At 38.6% G+C, this 18988-nt stretch overlaps 1 protein-coding gene across 2 annotated transcripts in view; it reads left to right on the forward strand.

The window, feature by feature from the left end:
• Positions 1 to 243: 243 nt before the first annotated feature.
• The window catches only part of BABAM2 (BRISC and BRCA1 A complex member 2), a 169435-nt gene continuing 150690 nt past the window's right edge, over positions 244 to 18988 (forward strand). For both annotated transcript variants that reach the window (XM_040612038.1, XM_040612039.1), the window contains exons 1-2: positions 244 to 359; positions 3657 to 3816. In XM_040612038.1, coding sequence (XP_040467972.1) covers positions 3689 to 3816 — 128 coding nt within the window. In that variant the 5' untranslated portion in view covers positions 244 to 359; positions 3657 to 3688. The remainder of the gene's footprint in view (positions 360 to 3656; positions 3817 to 18988) is intronic.

Genomic DNA, 18988 nt, shown 5'->3' on the forward strand with positions numbered 1-18988 from the left:
CGCCTGCTGGCAAGGCCGCCGCTACTGCCACCGCCCCCTCCCCCTACTCCTTCTTCTCCTTCTCCTTCTCCTCCTCCTCCTCCTCCTCCTCTTCTCCTCCCCCCTCCCCGCTTCGGCCGCCACGAAACCGCAGCCTCACGCCTGCGCGGCGAGACAGCTCGCCCAGGCACTGCGGCGGCCGCCAATATCGAGGCGGGTGAAGACCCCTCCGGCCCGGGGAGCGGCGGCGGCGGCGGGGGGCGGAAGCGCGCACGCCGCGCGGCGGGGGCGGGAGCGGGGGCGCGCACGCCGGGCCTGGGTGGACGGTACGGGCGCGTGGCCGCGGCCGTTGCCAAGCGGCTGTGTTCTGGCCGCCGTAGGTATGGCGGGGCCCGGGCCGTGGCCGGGGAGGGGCGGGCGGGAGCAGCGCCCCTGCCGGCCCCGGGGGAGCGGCGCGGCGGGCGGCAGGCGGGCTGACTTCTGCCCTGGCCCCCGCCCCCTCCGCCAGCCCCGGGGCGCTTGGGGCCAGGGGAGACCCGGCGCGGGAGGCAGCCGGCCAGGAGGCGGCGCGGGGGCCGGTGCGGCCCAGGGCGATGGCTGGCCTCAGTAGCGCCCGGCGGCCGGCCGGCCCGCTCCCGGGTGCCGCCGCCGCGGAGGGGCGGGGCGGCCCGCAGCGCCTCAGGTGGCGGGCGCGCCGCCTTCGCGCGGGGCGGCACCGGGAGCCTCGCCGAGGCGGGGGGCGGTGAGCCGGCAGCCCGGGCCCGCCCGGGGCGGCAGCGGGGCTGGGCAGGGGCCGCTCCGGGGCGCGCCCTGCCGTACCCAGGCCGAGGCGCTCGGTGGCGGTCCGGGCGGGCAGGTGGGGATGTGTTCGGGCACGGCGGCAGGTGGAGGTGGCCGTGGGTCCCCTCCGTGCCCCGTACCCAGACACCTGCGCACCCTCACAGTGACGACACGGAACCGGGCAGGCCGAGGGGGTTGGGTAGGAGAGGCCCCCTCGCGCAGCCAGGCCTCCGTCACGGGCCTCACCGGTGCCGTGTGTCGCCTCACGCGGTGGCCGTGGCGCTCCTGCCAGGGGCGGAGAACGGAGCATCTCCCATCCCATCTCCCGTCCCGGCACGTTGGTGCCCCAGCCACGGCCTGGGATTCTGTGGTGGCTGTGAAGCAAATGTTACATTTCCCCGACGTTGTAATGACAGGCTGCCGAGTTTAAAAGGATTCAACCATTACTTTGTTTACTTCTTTCAAATGTTTGTGTGTGTGGTTTTTTTTTTTGGTTTTTTTTTTTTTTTTTTTTTTTTTTGTGTGAGGGAAACAGTGTAGTGAATTTTGTTTTTGTAAGTTACCTTGAGTTTGTTTATGTTATGTTTCCAGTACTATGGGAAAAGCAAGCTGGGGAAAAACTATGTGACACTGAAACTTACAAAAATGGTACTGCGTTGCAGTTTGTAAAGACCTTTGTTTACAAAATAAATCAGTGATTTTAACTTCTAGCGACCCTTTAAGTATTTTGTACCTGGCTTGTTATGTGAAAGGTGTTGTGGGTCTTGAAGAAATGATGCAATAAACCCAGGAAAAATGCATAGCAGTCATCTACATCTTGTTTCAACCGTATCTGCATATTTTATTAACAAAAAATAAGGAACCTCATTTTGCAGTTTGTTTTGGAAGGCGCGTCTCTTCAACTTTGATCACCATGTGAATCTCATGTCTCACAATTCTACCCCTCATTACACTTACAGTCCCCTTAAAAGCTGGCAGTATCAGAACCAATCCTGAGATCTTTGTGTATACCTTTAAGATTGCTAGAAGGATAGCTTGTTTTTCAGTATGCTTTTCATGGTTTAAGAAGTTCTTACCTTCATCAGTCCAGCTGTTCCTCTGCTTGAAATTACTTCTCCCTGCAGTAGAGGTGGCAGACTGAAATGTGTGCCCTGTTGTAGCCACTCTTGTGCAAAGTATTTTAGTTTAAACTCCTTTTTGTTAGCGGTCCAATCTAAGCCATTGGACTTTGCGTTGAAATAGGTCAAATATGGGCTTGCGTTCTCTCAGTTACTCTGGGGAAGAATAAAGGTGAGTAGGCAGTAATTTTCGGTAGAAAAGTAAGAAACAGGAGGTAGCATCTTAAATTGCTGTGGGTGTTTGCTAAGCAAACTTAAGTTGTTGCCTCTTGTCAGTTATGGCAAGTCATCTATGTGAAGAGAACACATCATATGTTAAGACATGGATGTTTAGTCTTCGGCTTCTTTGCTGTTATAAAATGTAAGAACCAGTGTATTAAAGATACTATTTTTAGGAAGTCTTTTTGTTTGTCTTGAAAGTGCCTGGCCATTGCTTTATTCCAATAAATTGGAAATAGCTCAGATAAATACTCTTTCTTGAACATTGCTTCAGAGTGAATAATTTTCATGAGAACAAAATGTGTAACTTTAATGTTGCCATCAGTTACAGGGAATTACCAGTTTATAGACTATCCATTAGTTACCAACTGATGCTTGTAAGCTGAGTGTTAGAAACAACAGAAAATTATAAATATTGCCATGAGTTGTTCACACTTTCTTTATAGAACACTTATTAATACAGCAGTTCCTATGCAGCATTTTGTAAGGATCTAAGTACAGTATGTATTAGTGTTTTTCTATTAAATGTATGTTTTAAAAGATACCTTGTAATGGTCAGAGTTTAAGTGTGAGTTCTTCTGCCCCACTTGTTAGTGGCGTGGTTGTTACCTTGAGGCATTTACAACTTTGTTTTCTAAAACTGTCAAGTTAATTTTCAGATGAAACTTTGTGCTTAAGAATACAATCAAATATGTTAAGTTAGCATTGTAATAGGTTGGTTACCCTTCCTTTTTTCTCACTTCTGCCACGTTCTGTTGTTGTCTGCATACTCTAGCTGTTTTGTGGTGCAATGAGTTAAAATGTGTGCCTGCACCGTTTCTGCATTTCAGCTAAAAAGCAGTAGGTGTGCTAACTTAGTGGCCTAGCTGATGTAGCATAAGGTCACCCAATTGCAAGCACTTCTGACAAAGCTGTGCTTAAAATGTGTGTATGTCAATTTCCTGATCTGTTTTGTGAATGAAGATGCCTTTCAAAGAGTCTGGTGATACTGCTGACAGAAAAGCATCCATAGCCTTTAAAAGGCATTGTGAAATGCTATATATACTACCCAATATAGTATTGTAAAAGTAATACTGATTATGGTTGCACTAGGTTTATTACAAATTACAAATGAGACTACAGAGAGATAAAGCCTTGGTCCTATTGATTTCAGTGGAATTGAAATAAACGTGGCTCGTCAATTACAGACTTCTAATGGAAATGCTCACAAGAAGGGGCGAGGCTGTGAAGTGTCAGAATGGCCCTCAATTTTATTTCTCTTTCTCATTGGGGTAGTATCTTAATTAGAGGAGCCTAGGACGTAATTCTGGGTTTATGTTGACATTGAATAAATGGGCTTCATTGAATGTTGCAGAGGTAGGAGAAAAAAATTGCCTGTATTTAATTTTTTTCTTTATAAACCTTTGTGCACTTGAGTTACTCTACATTCCTGATTCTTCGGATGCTTAGCTTTTTCTTTTGATGTTTGCAGATTGCGTGTTACATCAAATTAGTATTTTTTTTAATTATTATCCCTATTCCTCCCCCCCCCCCCCCCCCCCCCCCACTATCCCTGTGCAGCTCAAGACAAAAGGAAGGAGGAACGTACTAAAATGTCACCTGAAGTTGCCTTGAACAGAATTTCTCCAGCACTCTCACCCTTCATTTCCAGTGTGGTCAGAAATGGAAAAGTAGGACTGGATGCTACTAATTGTTTACGGATTACAGACTTGAAGTCAGGGTAAGTGAGTTCCTCATCCAAAAAGAATACCTAAACCCTTACTGTTAAGATGTATTTTCTGGACTAAATTTTACTAGGCTCATGTGTATTTAAGCATTTCCAATATATCTGGAGCTGACATACTAGCTACGTTATTTTTTGTCTTACTACCATTTTGTAGTTTGGGAGACTTAATTTGTCATGTTGTTGGCAATAATAATCTTGTTAAAACACTTTCATCGCTGCCACTTGATAGTGCTGGTGTTCAGCAGTGAGATAGCTGTTTCCTGTTGTTTATCACTTGCTTACTCAATCTTTTCTGTAAATTACAAACTTGAAGATAAATTTGTGTGACCTTACCTGTAGTCATGAATATGCTGAATAAGAAAAAAACAAAACTATTTGACCTCCCTTAGGATCAGTGTATCAAGTGGCTGTAGGGCCAAGTGTTTGAAATAGGCCAAGCTACTCTTTATTTTAAATCCCAGAAGGGTTCATGATGGTTTTCAGAGAGTAATAGGGATTCACATATACAAAGGGACTTTGGTGTGTAACCTCTGTGAGTAAATAATACATGGGGAAAGTGAAATGCTTAAAGTAGAGTTTAGTTTAGGCATTGTACAGAGAGGGGGAACTCCCAGGGTGGCTGACAAAAGAATACTTAAGATGAGACATATCAGAAATTGCTTTATTCTTTTAGAGTTGGGCATCTAACAGCTTCCCAGATTCAGGTATTTAATACTGGAGTTCAGAGCCTGAAATTATATTAGGTTAAGGTGTCTAAATCACCTCTTTTGTACAACTACTGCTTTGTTTATAATTTTGAATGATACAATAACCCAATAAATCTTGAGAACCACAACAAATCACTGATGTTTAAAATTTAGTTCTGCCGAAAACTTTGTTTAATCTGCCCCTGTATGCTGCTTTATTATGGTGTCATGGACAGTTTGGAAGATACTTTTCTGGTAGCTACAATGCCTTTTCAGGAAGGAGGTATGAATTTTAGACTTAGTTTGAAAGGAACCATTCCCTCCCTGTAAGGTGCTGTGATAGAGTACAGATTTAGTTGGAGATCTAAGGAGCTATAACTTTGTTAATAGTGTTGTCTGGCTTGGCATCCAGGCTTGCAAATGATGTGAGACAGGCTGAGCAGTTATGCATCTGCTGCTGTCATTTCACGCTAGTCCTTGCTTTCTTTTGAACTAGTCTTCTAGGAAGGCTGAGATGGAAGATATCTTACATTTCTCCTATTGAATCTAAGAGAAAGGAATACAGAAAAAGGTACAGAGGAAGTACAGCTGTAGTGTGGTGGTGAAGGTGTCAGCTTGTTGGGAGGTAGATAAGGGTTTTGCTCTCTGTCCACTGAATGCTTATGCTGCCTGTCTTTAAAATAATAAATTAAAATAATGTAAAGCAGTGTTTTCTAGCTGACTCTTTTCAGAATTATTTTAGTAAGTGTCTAAAGTTTTTGTTCAGTGATCTTACAGAGAAGATCTTGAATTTACTTCGATGAATCCTGAATGTTTTACAAGAGTTCATTTTTTTTAATAACTAAAAACTGTCCCTGACTGTGCCTGTAACCCAATACCAGTGATTCAAATAGTGCGTGGAGTCTGCAACACAAGTACAGCACCTGACAGAGGTTGTCCCATATCTTGTTTAAAGGCATAGGCTCAGCTATACGCAAGGGCTAGCAGCAATATTTTTATTTTTTTTTCCTCTTTCTGGACCACAGAAATGAACCTCGTTCTTTATGTTGGCTTTTTTATGGCTTGAGGTTATTAGGAGCTAGAGTTGGGATAATCAAGATTCTGCATTTAGCTGAGAATTATTTTTTAAGGTGGGGTTTTTTTTGTACAAATATGTTTCTTAAAAGCATTATTCTAAACAGGCTTTATTAGCAATTGCTTGAACTTTCTTTAAAATGTGAATTTCATGCATGTGGGTTTTTAGGAAAGATTCTTGTTGTTTGTTACAAATAAATCATTGTTAGTTTATTTATAATGGAAAACTTTGAATTTACTCATCAGTGTGGAAATACAAAGTTCCTTGGGATGTAGTGCTTTATGACATTGCTGAACAGGTAAATAGTTTAAAAATTACTTAACATAGGATGGATGCATCACAGAATTATAGAGAAGTCTCTTCCATAACTCAAGATCTAATTCAGTGGTCTTTAACCTTTCCCGTAGGAGCATTTGGGACTCCACTGAATGTTTTTGAGAGGCCCGTATCAGTTGATAAATAACAAAATCCCCAACCCACTGTATTGTCAGTAGATTTAAAGTTGTTGTTGGATACTGCCTCTAAAAGAAAACTTTGTAGGGCTCTGACAGTTCAGAAATGGATTGAAAACCATTGGTCTGCTCTCCTTCCTTATACTCAAATCATGAGATTATTTAAACCCCTGTACACATTTACTTTCATGAAGTTTTTTTTAAAGAGAGAAATAACAATGCAAAGGAAATAGCAGACAGAGGCAAATATGGGCGTTATCTGCACGAAGAAATGGAAGTATAAGAACATAGAGGTTGGACATAAACAGGAAAATTAGGAGAACGGTTTCTAGAGGAATGGAGAATGAGGTTCAGAACGCTAATTACAAATCTCCCTTCAGTTTAAACGGGGCAGAATCAGGCTTTAAACTTAAAATGTGGAACAGGAAGGTGAGGAAGGTGTACTAGATTGAACATTTGAACTTAAATAAAAAGCAGTTCTTTATCTCAAATGAATGTGACCGTTTATAAGTACTGTTAGTCCAGAAACTTTGTTTTTGAATAGTGATTGTACATTTACATGAAAGGGGCTGTAAATACATCTCTTCTATTGTTTAGCTTGACTATTACAGAACATGCAAATATTTTATGCTTTAACTGGTGTGTTGTGCAGAAGACTTTTAAGAATAAAATAAATACAATTTTACTATAACCTCTAAGCTGTTAAAATACTTAAGGTAATCATCTCAGTAGCTATAAACTTTGAAAACAGAAGCATCTGGAAGCCTGGGGATCAAGGGGAGGAGCTGCATGGCTGCTCCCCTGTCATGTACCATGCTGTTAGTTTGATGGAAATTTAGGCGTTACTGTAGTTACTCTGCTGATGAACCAGGGCTTTACAATGTATAGCAAAAAATGTACAGCTGAAGATCCATCCATTCTCATTTCTTAGGTTTTAGAAACTGAAGCTGTGGTTAACAGGGATTAAGAGTAACATACTGAATACAGTAATATCACCGAGGCCTTGTCCATTCAGAGTCTTAGTTTTGACATTTTCAATTCAAAAGGGGAAAGATTTTCCCTTCTATTTCACCAGTGCAAGATCAAGTTCCAGGTTTATAGCTTGTCATGTCAGTCAATTCTTACTTCAAAATGGCATGCATATTAAGCCTTTAATTATTTGAAAAGTCAATCCGTATGTCAGATGGTCTTAGCAAGTTGCTTATTTTGCGCTTATTCTAACTTATTGCTGATTGACTACTTAGTTTTATTGTGTTTTCTGAACTCTATTAAAGAGCTGATGTTAGATTACAAGTATGAAGTATGATGATACGTTAATTTGCTCTGCTTGCAAGTGTGGGAGGGAAATATGTCATAGTAAGGAAATCCTATTGTTTTGCAGTCTTTGAGTATGTAAATGTTTCATAATAATATGTTACAGTTCCATAATGTCTGTGAGCTTTACAAACTTATTAGACAGTACCGGTCTCATCAGACACATACATACATTTACATCTATGAGTAGGACCTTCAGGATCAAGTCCTATTTATAGGAGTTATATGGCCACTGCTGATGCAGAGTAAGGAAATACGAGTGCCCCCTAAACTGAGCTCAGCAATGTGGCATGATAGGAAAGAAGGAATCCCTTCAATAGAAATGATCAGAAGTTAGGTGGCCAGTCTGCAGAGCTATTATCTTCTTTCTTGTAAAAAGGGCTTCACAGTGAACAAAAATAGAACCTTAGTGTTAGGTCTCATGTGAAATATAGCACCTTTAGCAGTGTTGATTCTGGTGATAAGAAAACGCTGGCAGACATCTTGAGATGTTGCATTAATAAGAGACGTTATTTGAGATGACAGAGTGGATCAAAGCATTTTAACTCTTGCATAGGATATTGCCTTGTTTTAGACAGAAAGAAAATACTCCTGCCAATTGAGTCATTGCCGTATATTGTATCATTCAGTTAATCTCCAGTGGTGTCTCTTTGAAATAATGACCTATCTTAATTAGATAGTAAAATCTACTCATAACCAACTGAATTGTGGCTAAGGCATTTTTCTTAGCATTCATACATATAATCATGGGAAAGATGTTGACTCGGGAAAAGTGATTATTAGGTAGATTTAGAAATAGAGGATGTTTTCCTATGTGAAGGGTGTTTAAATACTGTATAATGTAGAATCCAGTTCTTCTAAGAGTCTGCTGCTTTTCCTATGGTGTGTTACAATAGTGAAAAACATATTTGTAGTGGTCGTTGCCTTTGAGAACTTTTTATTCCCTACAGCTGTTCATCAGGGTCCATGCCTGAGCCTCAAATTATGCTGCAAGCCTATTCTTACTCAACAAACTTTATTTTTCTTCTTTAAATTACTTTGATGTGTTGCACCATCCAGAATTTCAAAATGAATACAGTGATTTAAAGCTGCATATATTAAGATTTCTTTTTTTTAGATATCCACTCATAACAAAATTTTAGATTTCATACTTGTTTGATTATAGTTATTCCATATTTATGAGGAGATTAATTGTGGAATTTTTGTATAACTGGTTTGTAGTAAACCATGTTGGTATTTTGTTCTTTGCACCTGTCTGATTCTGTATTGATTTCTGTCTCTTTGCTTGTTACTGAGCTGTGTTTACAATTAGTTGTGTTCCTGAAAGAAGCCTATCTGAAGAGTGGTCAGAAGAATGTGGTACTATCTGGAGTAGATTGTAATATACAAATTTACAATCAAGCTGTAATAAGTTATTTATAACTTTATTGCCCTGCTTCCTAGTGAGCAGAGATGATTTACTTTTTTTGCGTTATCAAGTAGACTGCAATATGCTTTGGTATTTCCCTTTCTTTTGGGCATTTCCCCTTTTAAAGTAAGTATGGATTCTGTGTGCATATTTCATGTAATAAAATTTAACTATGAAATACTATTACAATACTGTAGTGGTTATTTAAGGCTTTTGCTTGATCTTTTGCTTTTGATTACTTCAAATTGAAACATTCTACTTAAGTTACTTGAGGAAAGTTCACATTCCGTCATTCCCATTTATATCTGTAGGTAGGGGATTTAACCTGCAAGTTGTTTATGTCTGATGGTTAACAAGTCTGACTCCTGAACGCAATTACTATGAACAGCTGATTTAAAAAATAATTTATGTTCTAAGTAAAATCTATACTTGAAAGGATGTGGCGGTTTTTAGGAGAGGTATGGTCTTATAAGTCCATTACTTCTGTATTGGGTAAGCCATAAACTATTACTTATGCACGGAGTAGGTAGTTTCATTCCAGCTTCGGATGATAAATGTATTTCTTCACTACAAAGAATCTTGTTACTAGTAGGTTGTTGTTGTCACTCAAGCAAAATTTAACAGGCTGAAGCGCTGATGCAGTGCAAGAGAGTTGTCACTATGTAGCGGCACTTGGAACTTCAAACAAGTTTTCCTGTGCTGGTCTAAAAAGACAACTGTCTCCACGATCATGCTCTCCTGCGTTTGTTTCTGAATGTTGAAAAAACAAAGGCTAAATGTCTGTCTGATAAAGATCTAAGTGTAATGTGTACATTTGTTAATAGTTTTGTAAATATTCTCCACAGTTTGGTAATTATTTTTTTTACACTGTTTTTAAACAAGGTCCTTGAAGTTGTTCAGGAAGAAAGAGTGTTTGTCAATTTCAAGTGCTATGAGTAAAGAAAGGCTTTTAAAAAGTAAAATAGTATTAGGTATATTTTATATATATATATTAGATATATAGATATAGTATTAGATAATTACAGTAACTTGGGCTGTAGTTTGAAAGACTACCTATGTTTTCCTAAGAGTTGTTCAATTTAAATACTGCACAGTATGTCTTTGTTGGTATTTTTAGACTGGGACAGTGAGTGACTTCCTTTTTTCTGACCTTGAAAAAAGCTGTGTGTAATGTCTATGGGTTTTATGCTTTATTAAAAATGAAAAGAAACTATTTGATGCAGATGTCAACTGTATCTTTTCTGATTTGTTTAGACAGAGCTTCGCATGATGTAGTACTAATATATGTGCCAAATGCAGTTGGAAAGATGTACCTTAGGAAGGGATTTAAATGTATGTTTTGGCTATCTGTACCGTGGTAACTCACTGAACACTTCTTGAAAGCCAGAGCCTACGTTGATGTATTTTAGGTCCTTGTGCAGGATGTTCTGCCATTGTAACAGATGTCTGTCTTATTTGCATTGTGCATCGCTGCAGGAGAAAAAAAATCTAAGACTATTTTTTTGTTGTAAAGATAATTAAAAATCTAATAATTGCGTACCTGGTCCAATTTCTCCTCCTTTTCCAAACCCTTGCATCAGACAGATGCAGCATTTGTTTAATGTAAGCTGGATGGATTTCTAGCATACCATGCATTTTGGATACGTATTACATTTCACCAGAAGCTGAGAATAACTGGCTTTTAATTTTTTGTTCTTCTGCTGAGTATAGAAGAACATATTCCCAGATAGCTGGCTGGTAAATTTTCTGCCTTATGTATGGAATTATACTTTATGTATGCCTCTCTCGTATGCATACACACATACATGGCATAACATTAAATAGCTAATGTATACTTGTAATGAAGCTGAAACAAATTATTACGATTTTTGTTTTAGCCTGTTTGTTGCAGGCATTGTGTGATCAGTTTAAGGGCTTGAAAAAGCATAGGAAATGATTAGAGGGTCAATCTTGACAGACCAGTGTGCAACAGTGTTGAAGATCTGATTCTGCCATGTTTATATTGTAGCCAACAGAAACCAATGGGAATACTTCCGTAAAATATTTCCGTGAGTCAGTGATCATAAAGGAAGCAAACCCTTAATTTTTGAAAACAGAATCTGTAATCTATTTTCTAACTACACATTCATTCTCTAACAGTGTGGGAAATAAAAAACAGGCCTCTTTGTATAATGTATTGATCCCTATGTAAGCCTGCATAAAAAATTTCAAAGGGAGGTTTAATTGTCGTAAGACTCTCTTGTTGTTACATAGGTTGGCACCTCTCTATTGCTGCCCTTTTAAATGCACCCTTATAAATGCTTTGGGATCTCTTGAACCATCAGTCATGGTGCTCTTCTGACTAATGGAGAAATTAATTTTTCTGACTGTGGGTAGCCTCTGTCCAGCACTGAATTTGCAGTATGGGTTTAATATCTGAAATCCAACTGGAAACAGAATAACCACACCAATGCAATGCTATACCTGAGAGTTTTAATCTGTTTCTTGAGATGCTTAGCTTAGGTATTGTTTTGGCACTACACAGCACAATGTGGACATACCATGAAGCAACTGTTATCTACCCGGAAGTGAGCATCTGAAAAGAATGCTTAGAGCTGTGTGTATAACTGAACCGTTCCATTTGCTTTTGAAATTGATGTTCTTATTGAAGATACTGAATTCAGTCCTTGAGGTAAAGGTAAACCTCCTAAGTAATCCACAGAAAAGTGGAAGTTTATAAAAGGAAACCTATTTATTTAGTCTTTCCTGAGGGAAGAGAATTGCTGTGTCTGAGGCAAACTACTCCACAGTGTAGGCCACGGGTTCTTTTCTTTGTAATCTGTGGTATATGGCTGAAAGAACAAAATTAGACCACTAGGACTGTGTATTTTTATTATTGTAAGATAAAAGAATCCCAATGAATTTGAATTAAAGGAAATTGCAGAATTCCGTTATGGAGAAGAGGCCAAAAAAGCCAAATATAAAACCCTCTAAAATGATATTTTCCTAAAAAAAACCCCACACCTCGGATTCCTATACATCACTGAAATAATATTTTTAAACCAAAAATATGACAGAGTACTTGTTGCTCTCTTTTGCATGGTCAGTTCTTTATTCAATAGAAAAACTTGTTTGAATTGTTCTTGTTTGTAGTTAGGGTTACCAGTGACCTTTCAAATTGTTTCCCACTTTACATTTTTTCTTTCTCTTTTCTACATCATCTTCCTCTAGAATGTTGGTTTCAACCTCTTGAGTAAAAGTTGATTTACCATTTGTTGTGCACTTGAGCCATGGATATTTTTTTTTTTGTTGGGGGTGAATAATGCAATGTTTCGTGTTCTTTGTTAAGAATTATCCTGTAATGATAAGTTGTTTTTGAACTAACAGATAGTTGACTATCTGTTCTGCTCTTCAGGCTGCCATAAATCTTAGTCATAAGACTTAACTTAAACTCTGTAAAAGTGGTATGATTTCAGGCCAACTGCAAACCATTTGCAGATGGTGAAGACACTTAAAAGGAATAATTGCCTTGGAGATTTCAAGTGGTATTATATCTTCCATGTGACTTTTAATGTTTTAGTTTGAACCTGTTTCACATGGGCAAAATTCAGTTTTATTAGATTGATGCAGGAGGGAGGAGAACTTGACGGTATAGATGAGGGGTTGGAAGTAGCAAAAAGACAGGTCAAGGCATTTGCAGTAGGTTGGAGACTCAAAACTTAGAAGAGCTCTGGGTAAACTGGGCTCTCTTTTCTCTGGGATCAAAAGGTGACTCTGCTCATAAGTAGTCTTGTCCTTGCAGGAGGCCCTACTTGTCCTGTGAGGCTGCTGAGAGATGAGCCAGGGCTAGCTTCTACTGTGGTGCTGGGAGAAAACAGTAAACTGGATTGTGAGGGCAAGAACAAGCATTTGCAGGGGAGAAGAGTATTTTTTGACTGTCACCAAGAAGAGGGTACATGGAACTGCTTTCTTTAGTTATAGTTAGATGTGACCGTGGGAAGGGTATTGGCTACTTTTCTGATTTATGGTATGGCCAATAAATAGCGTTAGCGCAGTTGAGGTGGCTGTGAACAGTGGGAATGTAAGAATGAGAAGTCAGGCAAAGACAAGGAGAGGTGAGAGGTTCTTGAGCCAGAATTCCTGGGGAAAATGTAACATGAAGCTAAATGGGGCTTGTGTTCTGCGGGTGTGGTTCCACAGGGTGATCTGTTGTATTTTTGTATATGATTAGGATTTTCCTGTCTTTTTAGTCTATTCCATATCTTTAATGTTGTAATTAATCTAAAATAATGCTAGAAATAGGAGAACTACTCATATTTTTACTTGGCTGGCATCTTTTGATAGGCTTTCTCCTGTGCCTCCTGTTCTGTAGTATTTTATATGAATATATACAATTTGAAGTTACCCTTACGCATGTATGTGCAACTGAAAGCTATGGAGTGATGATCAAAATGTGGTGATCCTTGTTTGGTCTTAACTTTCATATCCAAAGAACTGAATTCATGGTCATATTAACATAAACTTCCTCTGAGAGTTTATAAGATTAGGAAATCAAATAATTAGGAATCCTTAACCAGAAAGCTCTAAAAATCTGCCATTAGAAAAGAACTTTAAAGGAAACTGTGAAAAGACATGGAATCACTGGACCCCTCCTAATATTGTTTAGTTAGTTAAAGGGGGAAAATATATAAACATGGACTATGCTTTTAGTCTTTATGTTTTTCTCCTGATACCAATTAATTTCATTTTCCAATAAACTAAATGGTTCTATGGTGTGATATAAATTACTAGGAAAACAAGTTGGGGGGGTCTTTGTGGCTACTACAGGCAGTATTGGAGCAATGCTAAATGACTTTAGAGCTTATGTTTATAATAGGTTAGCTTTTGTGACTTTCTATATGAATATGCTCTTTGTGAACACCAAAAGGTTCTGAAATTCCAGGTGGTAGACTGTAATTTCATACTTGGCGAAGAATGGCTCTTTTAGAGTAATCTACAAGTAAAATTGCTCCTTGTTTGATTTTTTTTTCTTTAGAAATCGAATTAAAATTAGTGAACAGTAGAGGTAGAATATGAGAGATTATTAGTTTCTAACTTGTTACAAAGTAATACATAATCAAATGGCAATTGTGAAAATATGAAACAGGACTTCGATGGAAGGGGAAGGAGAAGAAGTAAATCCAAAGGATGCATCTGCCACTCCCTCATACTCTTCTTGAAAACTTTACTTAGGAGTTCCAAGGATTTGGGGTGCAGCTGGCCTTACATACAATGAAGTAGTGCCTTTTCCTTGCTGAATGTGTGATGGAATGGTAGTTTATGATAATGTGAATTCACTAGTTCATTTATCAAAGCATAGTCTACTGGAGTGCGCATTATGAGTGTTATCCCATTGCAGTTGTCGTGTTTCTGTTATTTTTTTCAGTCCCTCCTTCATTAAAATTTACCTTTTCTGTCTGTTTTATTCTTCTGGGGAGTATGTGCAGCATGTGTAGTTTTTAAAGAGAACTTACAGGCAGTTACCAGAGTATGAAAGATCTTACTTAGAAAGGTAATCTGTTCGATTATAAAAGATGTTTTCTAAAGCGTATTTGTAAAGCATGTTTTGTTGAAAACTTTCGTTTTTCAATTAATGATTTTTCTTAATTTGTATCATAACTAGCTCTTTGAGACCCAATAATAATGAGCTCCCACCCCAAACTGTAGGAGTTTTACAAATGGAAACTTCTGAGGTAGTCTGTTCTTCAGAGATTTTCTTTCAAGTACACTTGTAAGTATGTAGGATGTGGTGCTGGTTTGCAGCTCTGTCTTCATGTTCCTTTTTTTGGTGGCCCTTTCCAACCTGTCCTGCTGTGGTGACTGGAAAAGAGCAGTTCTAAAAGCAGCCTTCCTAGGCTAAATGAGCAAAGAGTTTGTGATGCTAAAAAGAAATTCAGTCATGTGGGGCTTGTATGTACTTTCGTTTAATGTAGATGTTCTCTGAAATTATTTCAAAATACATGTATGTATTTTTCCTCTGTTTTCCTCATAGAGGCTGGGCTGAATGTCTGCCTTCAGCAGAAGCAGACATAGTTTGTGAGATTGCAGGACACCTGCTACAAGATTGGGGCAGCTTTCCCCACCTGCAACATCTGCTTTGGCAAACTCATTCGTATTAAGTAAATCTACATTTTCTGTTAAAATACAGCTGCTATATTTATTTTACTAATGACAGTAGTCATTAGATGCTCTTGTATCTTGTTTCTAGTGAAAGCAGGTTACTGGTAGCTGAATTAGTTTTAAATAATTATTTGAACTTCAATTTTTACAAGATGGAAATCTCTGTCTATGGGTGCAGGGATCATTTTCCTAGCATATGTGTTCTGCCTAGCATCCCACTCCTTTCCTAAAGTTCCAATTAGTATGATGAACTTCATACAAGAAAACATAAATATGTACCTAAAGGCAAATCAGCACTTACAGTACATGAAGGTGCTGTTGGGAATATGGTTGACATATCTAGAGACACCTTGGAATTTATACTATATAATACCACTTTATGTATTATTTTTGTTATATTACAATATATATTATGTAAATACCGTAAATACTGTTATACAATAACTATAGATTGAAATGTTGCAACTATGGCATATCATCTATACTAAGAGGATTCAAAAACTTCATCATCATCATCCATATTACAAAGACTACTTTTGATATTGTAGTTTAATTTTATACTGAGTTTGAAGAAACCAGCTAGGGTCCAAATGAGTTTTATGAAAACAGCAGGTTTATCTCTTGGAAAGTTCTTTGGGATAATCATCAATTGGCTTTCAGATGTTAATATTTTAATTAAAGTATGTGTGTAAGTAGTAATCACTAACTGGATTTTTATTTCCCAAAAGCAGTAGTGTGTATCTTTATCTTTCAAGTCCAAGTCCCTCTCACTTGTGTGTAATACATATGTCTGTATAATGAAGGGGAACTGAAGATCAAAACTGGTTGACTAGACTATCTCTCCCATTTCAAATTTTGCCTGATTGACAGAATTTTGGTTGGATCTGTCAGTTTTCAGCAGCAGCTGCTCAGTACAGTACTCTTCTTGTGTATTTGCAGGCCTCTGGGAGCCTGTAAAGCTTTGTGCACTGTTGCAAGGAGCTGCAGTATGATACAGGTTTTCACCATCAGTGTCAGCTCTCTAAAATGTTGTTTTCACCACTTTTCTGTTTCCTAATCCTTGCAAAAGAACTGTTACCCGCTGGCCTGTTTTCCACTCTTGTCCTGCTCCGTGCACTTCAATTATTCTTAATGCTTCTGTAGATGACTTACCCATCTGTTGTGAGTTCTGCAATTAATTCTTAATTAAATGGGATTAAATACTGTGTCTCCAAGGAATGCTGGAGCATATTTCTATCTAAAAAATGGGAGGAAAGAAGAGTCTAAAGGCATCGACAAAGGCTGTTCTACTTGAGTTTAAGTTAAGGTGGTTTTCTTAGCAAATGCCACAATATGAGTTTTTGGATGGAGTTTTGAGTTTTCTACCTCTTATTAGTAACAGGGGATTTACCTGTCTTTGCCTCTGAATTATATTTAATGCTTGCTGACCAAACCTTCAGCCTCTAACCCCCTGACTGAATCGTGTCTCATAATTTTTAAAATAATACTGATGTTTGTAGTGTCTCGTATTATGAAAAGGAACTTGACTCCTTTTTCCCTAACAGTATCTTTATATGACATATATAGGACCAATTAGAAACATATACTAGGTGTAAGAGCTGGGAAGGCTTGGGAATACAACCAGTGATCACAACTTACTTTGTTGTGTTGCCCTTTTTATTTGTGTGTGTGTTGTTTTTTAGCGGTGTTCTCCGTCAGGGTGTCTCTAATGCTGTGCGGAGCTTTCTTGGCTTTTACATTGACAGTGTGGTGCACAAAACCCAGTTGTTATCCAAAAAGTACTAATCCTCAAGAACACTGTGTGGCAACCTAGGCATCATGAGATTAAAGAAGCTTTTGCATCTTTGGCTATTAAGGTTAGGCAGTCTTAATATTAAGTTCCTGAAATTATAGAGGCTAAAATTCTTAGTTTAATTTTTCTTTGCTCTTCTACAGTAAAATTCACTGATGATTTGTCTTCAGATAGTATAAGGTGATAAAGCTTCTATATGATCTAAGAAGGAAGAATGACTAAATGCATTCCATACTACTTTTAATAAAGAATTTTGATAGTCATCAAATAAATATGACAGGAATGTTGGGGCATACACCTTTACCACAGATTAGAAAAGAAATAAAAAGGACATCGTATATTTTTCAGTAGAGCTATTGTACTTCTGTTGGCATTTCTGAATGTTTGCTATGGATTTAGATGGTTCTAAGCAGTAGATTTTTAGGAGTGGTATAAAAAAATGAGCCTTAGACTGGAATTTTTGGATATAAACAGGTGAGGTTGGAGGGAATGTTGGTGGTTTTGAGTTTCATTTTAAAATTCTTTGGATAGAATAACCCTCATCTCTTGACTTTAAGGATTAAGGTGGTAAATGCTTGAGCTCTTGTTTCATTGTGGCCTCTTCAACTGGCACAGAACTTATTTTTGGATAAGATCTTACCAGAGCCCAAATAATTTAAAACTGCTTGTCCTGGGAATACTTTCAAGTGATGGTTGTAGAAGACTAGTTGGTAGGAAAACAGTGTTGAAATCTAGGGCTATCACAGCCCTCCTTGTCATCATGGCTTCAGTCCTATAAAATATCAAAGTGGCTTAGAAGGAAAGGGATATTTATTTTTTAGTCTGAACAAAACAGAAGAAGAGTGAATTAAACAGAATAGTAATTTCCAAATACATTGGTAAAGAGAAAACCTTGATGTTAAGCTCACTAGAACTGCCTTTCTAGAGGCTTTTAGAATACTCTGGGAAGGAGGATTAATTTTACAGAAAAATACCGTCTACTATACCTATACTTAGAAGCTAATGCATTATTCCAAGCAGCAAAACTAAGTGACTTGCCTGTTGTGGGTTTTGTAGGTTTTGGGATTTTTTTGTTGTTGGGTTTTTTCCTCACTTTTTTTCTTCGATAACATTTCCTGTTTCCTGTTGTGGCTGGTAAAGAATCTGAACATTTTTAACTAAGTATCTGTTGCTGACCATGACTTTTTCATTGAATATTAACTGGTTTAGTTTGTGTGGTTTATTTACTGTGAAGGAAACTTTTTTCCAACAAGTCACACGTAATCCCAACTGTAAGATACATCAAACACTCAACAAAGGAATGTTCTACTTGTCTCCTACTTGGAATACATATTTCATACGGCTGAAATGTATCTGAAGTTTAATCTGCTGTATTTGCTCAAGGAACTTAGCTAAAATCTGCTGAGAAAGAGAAGAGTTCATATTCAGCTATGGTTTCTTGCATACTCAATTCCATATGCCAGATTCCAACTGTAGGTCTCAGTGCAGCTCATTTAAATAGGGCAGCATGAATTTAAGTGATACATTCAAGGATATTCCTTTGTCCCAGAAACTCATGAAGTTGATGATTCTTTGATGTTTTAGTAGGGAAACCATTGTGGGACATCTTGTGGTATAGCATTAATCATCTTATGTAGACTAATTCGTACCACTGCTCCGAGTGTCAGAGCATTAATTCTTGCTTCCCTGGCTTTCTTATGTAAAATATTGACTATTTATATGAAGATATGCAAACCAGTGTAATATTTCTCCATGAATAAAGAGGTGCAGATCCATTTATCAGGAGCTAGAGTCAGCTTCAGAAATGAACTTTCAGCACTGGGTATTACTGTTCTGACAATTCTCTGTGAAGGTAGGACAACAAATAATCTTTAAAAGACCTTGTTACAAGTCGTTACATTTCAGTGTGACTTTTGTGTGGACCATGTTAAGTAAAAGGATCAGCAAATGGAAAATGTTACGTTTTAGAGAAGATAGAGGCCAGGCTTCCGGGTTGGGCCCGTTTGTAATTATGGGAGGTTCTGTATGTTAAGGAAACTCAAGCAGGAGATGATGTCCATAGCCAGGGCATTATCTGTGGCTTTCCATTGAAATAAGGATGCGCATAGACTGCTAAGTATACCAAAGTTTGATTTGCCTTAGGAGTTTGGTCTTTTACTGTTTATACTACGAAGTAACTGCCTCCTTTCAAATGGACATATGAAAGATTTTTGCTCAGTTGCTCAGCCTATTGAAGTTATTGAAAGCTCTTGTGCAGCCTAGCCAGAGTAATTTGGCAAAAAGACCCACAAAAACCTGATT

Source organism: Falco naumanni, chromosome 12 (genome assembly GCF_017639655.2).
Source record: "Falco naumanni isolate bFalNau1 chromosome 12, bFalNau1.pat, whole genome shotgun sequence".
NCBI lineage: Eukaryota > Metazoa > Chordata > Aves > Falconiformes > Falconidae > Falco > Falco naumanni.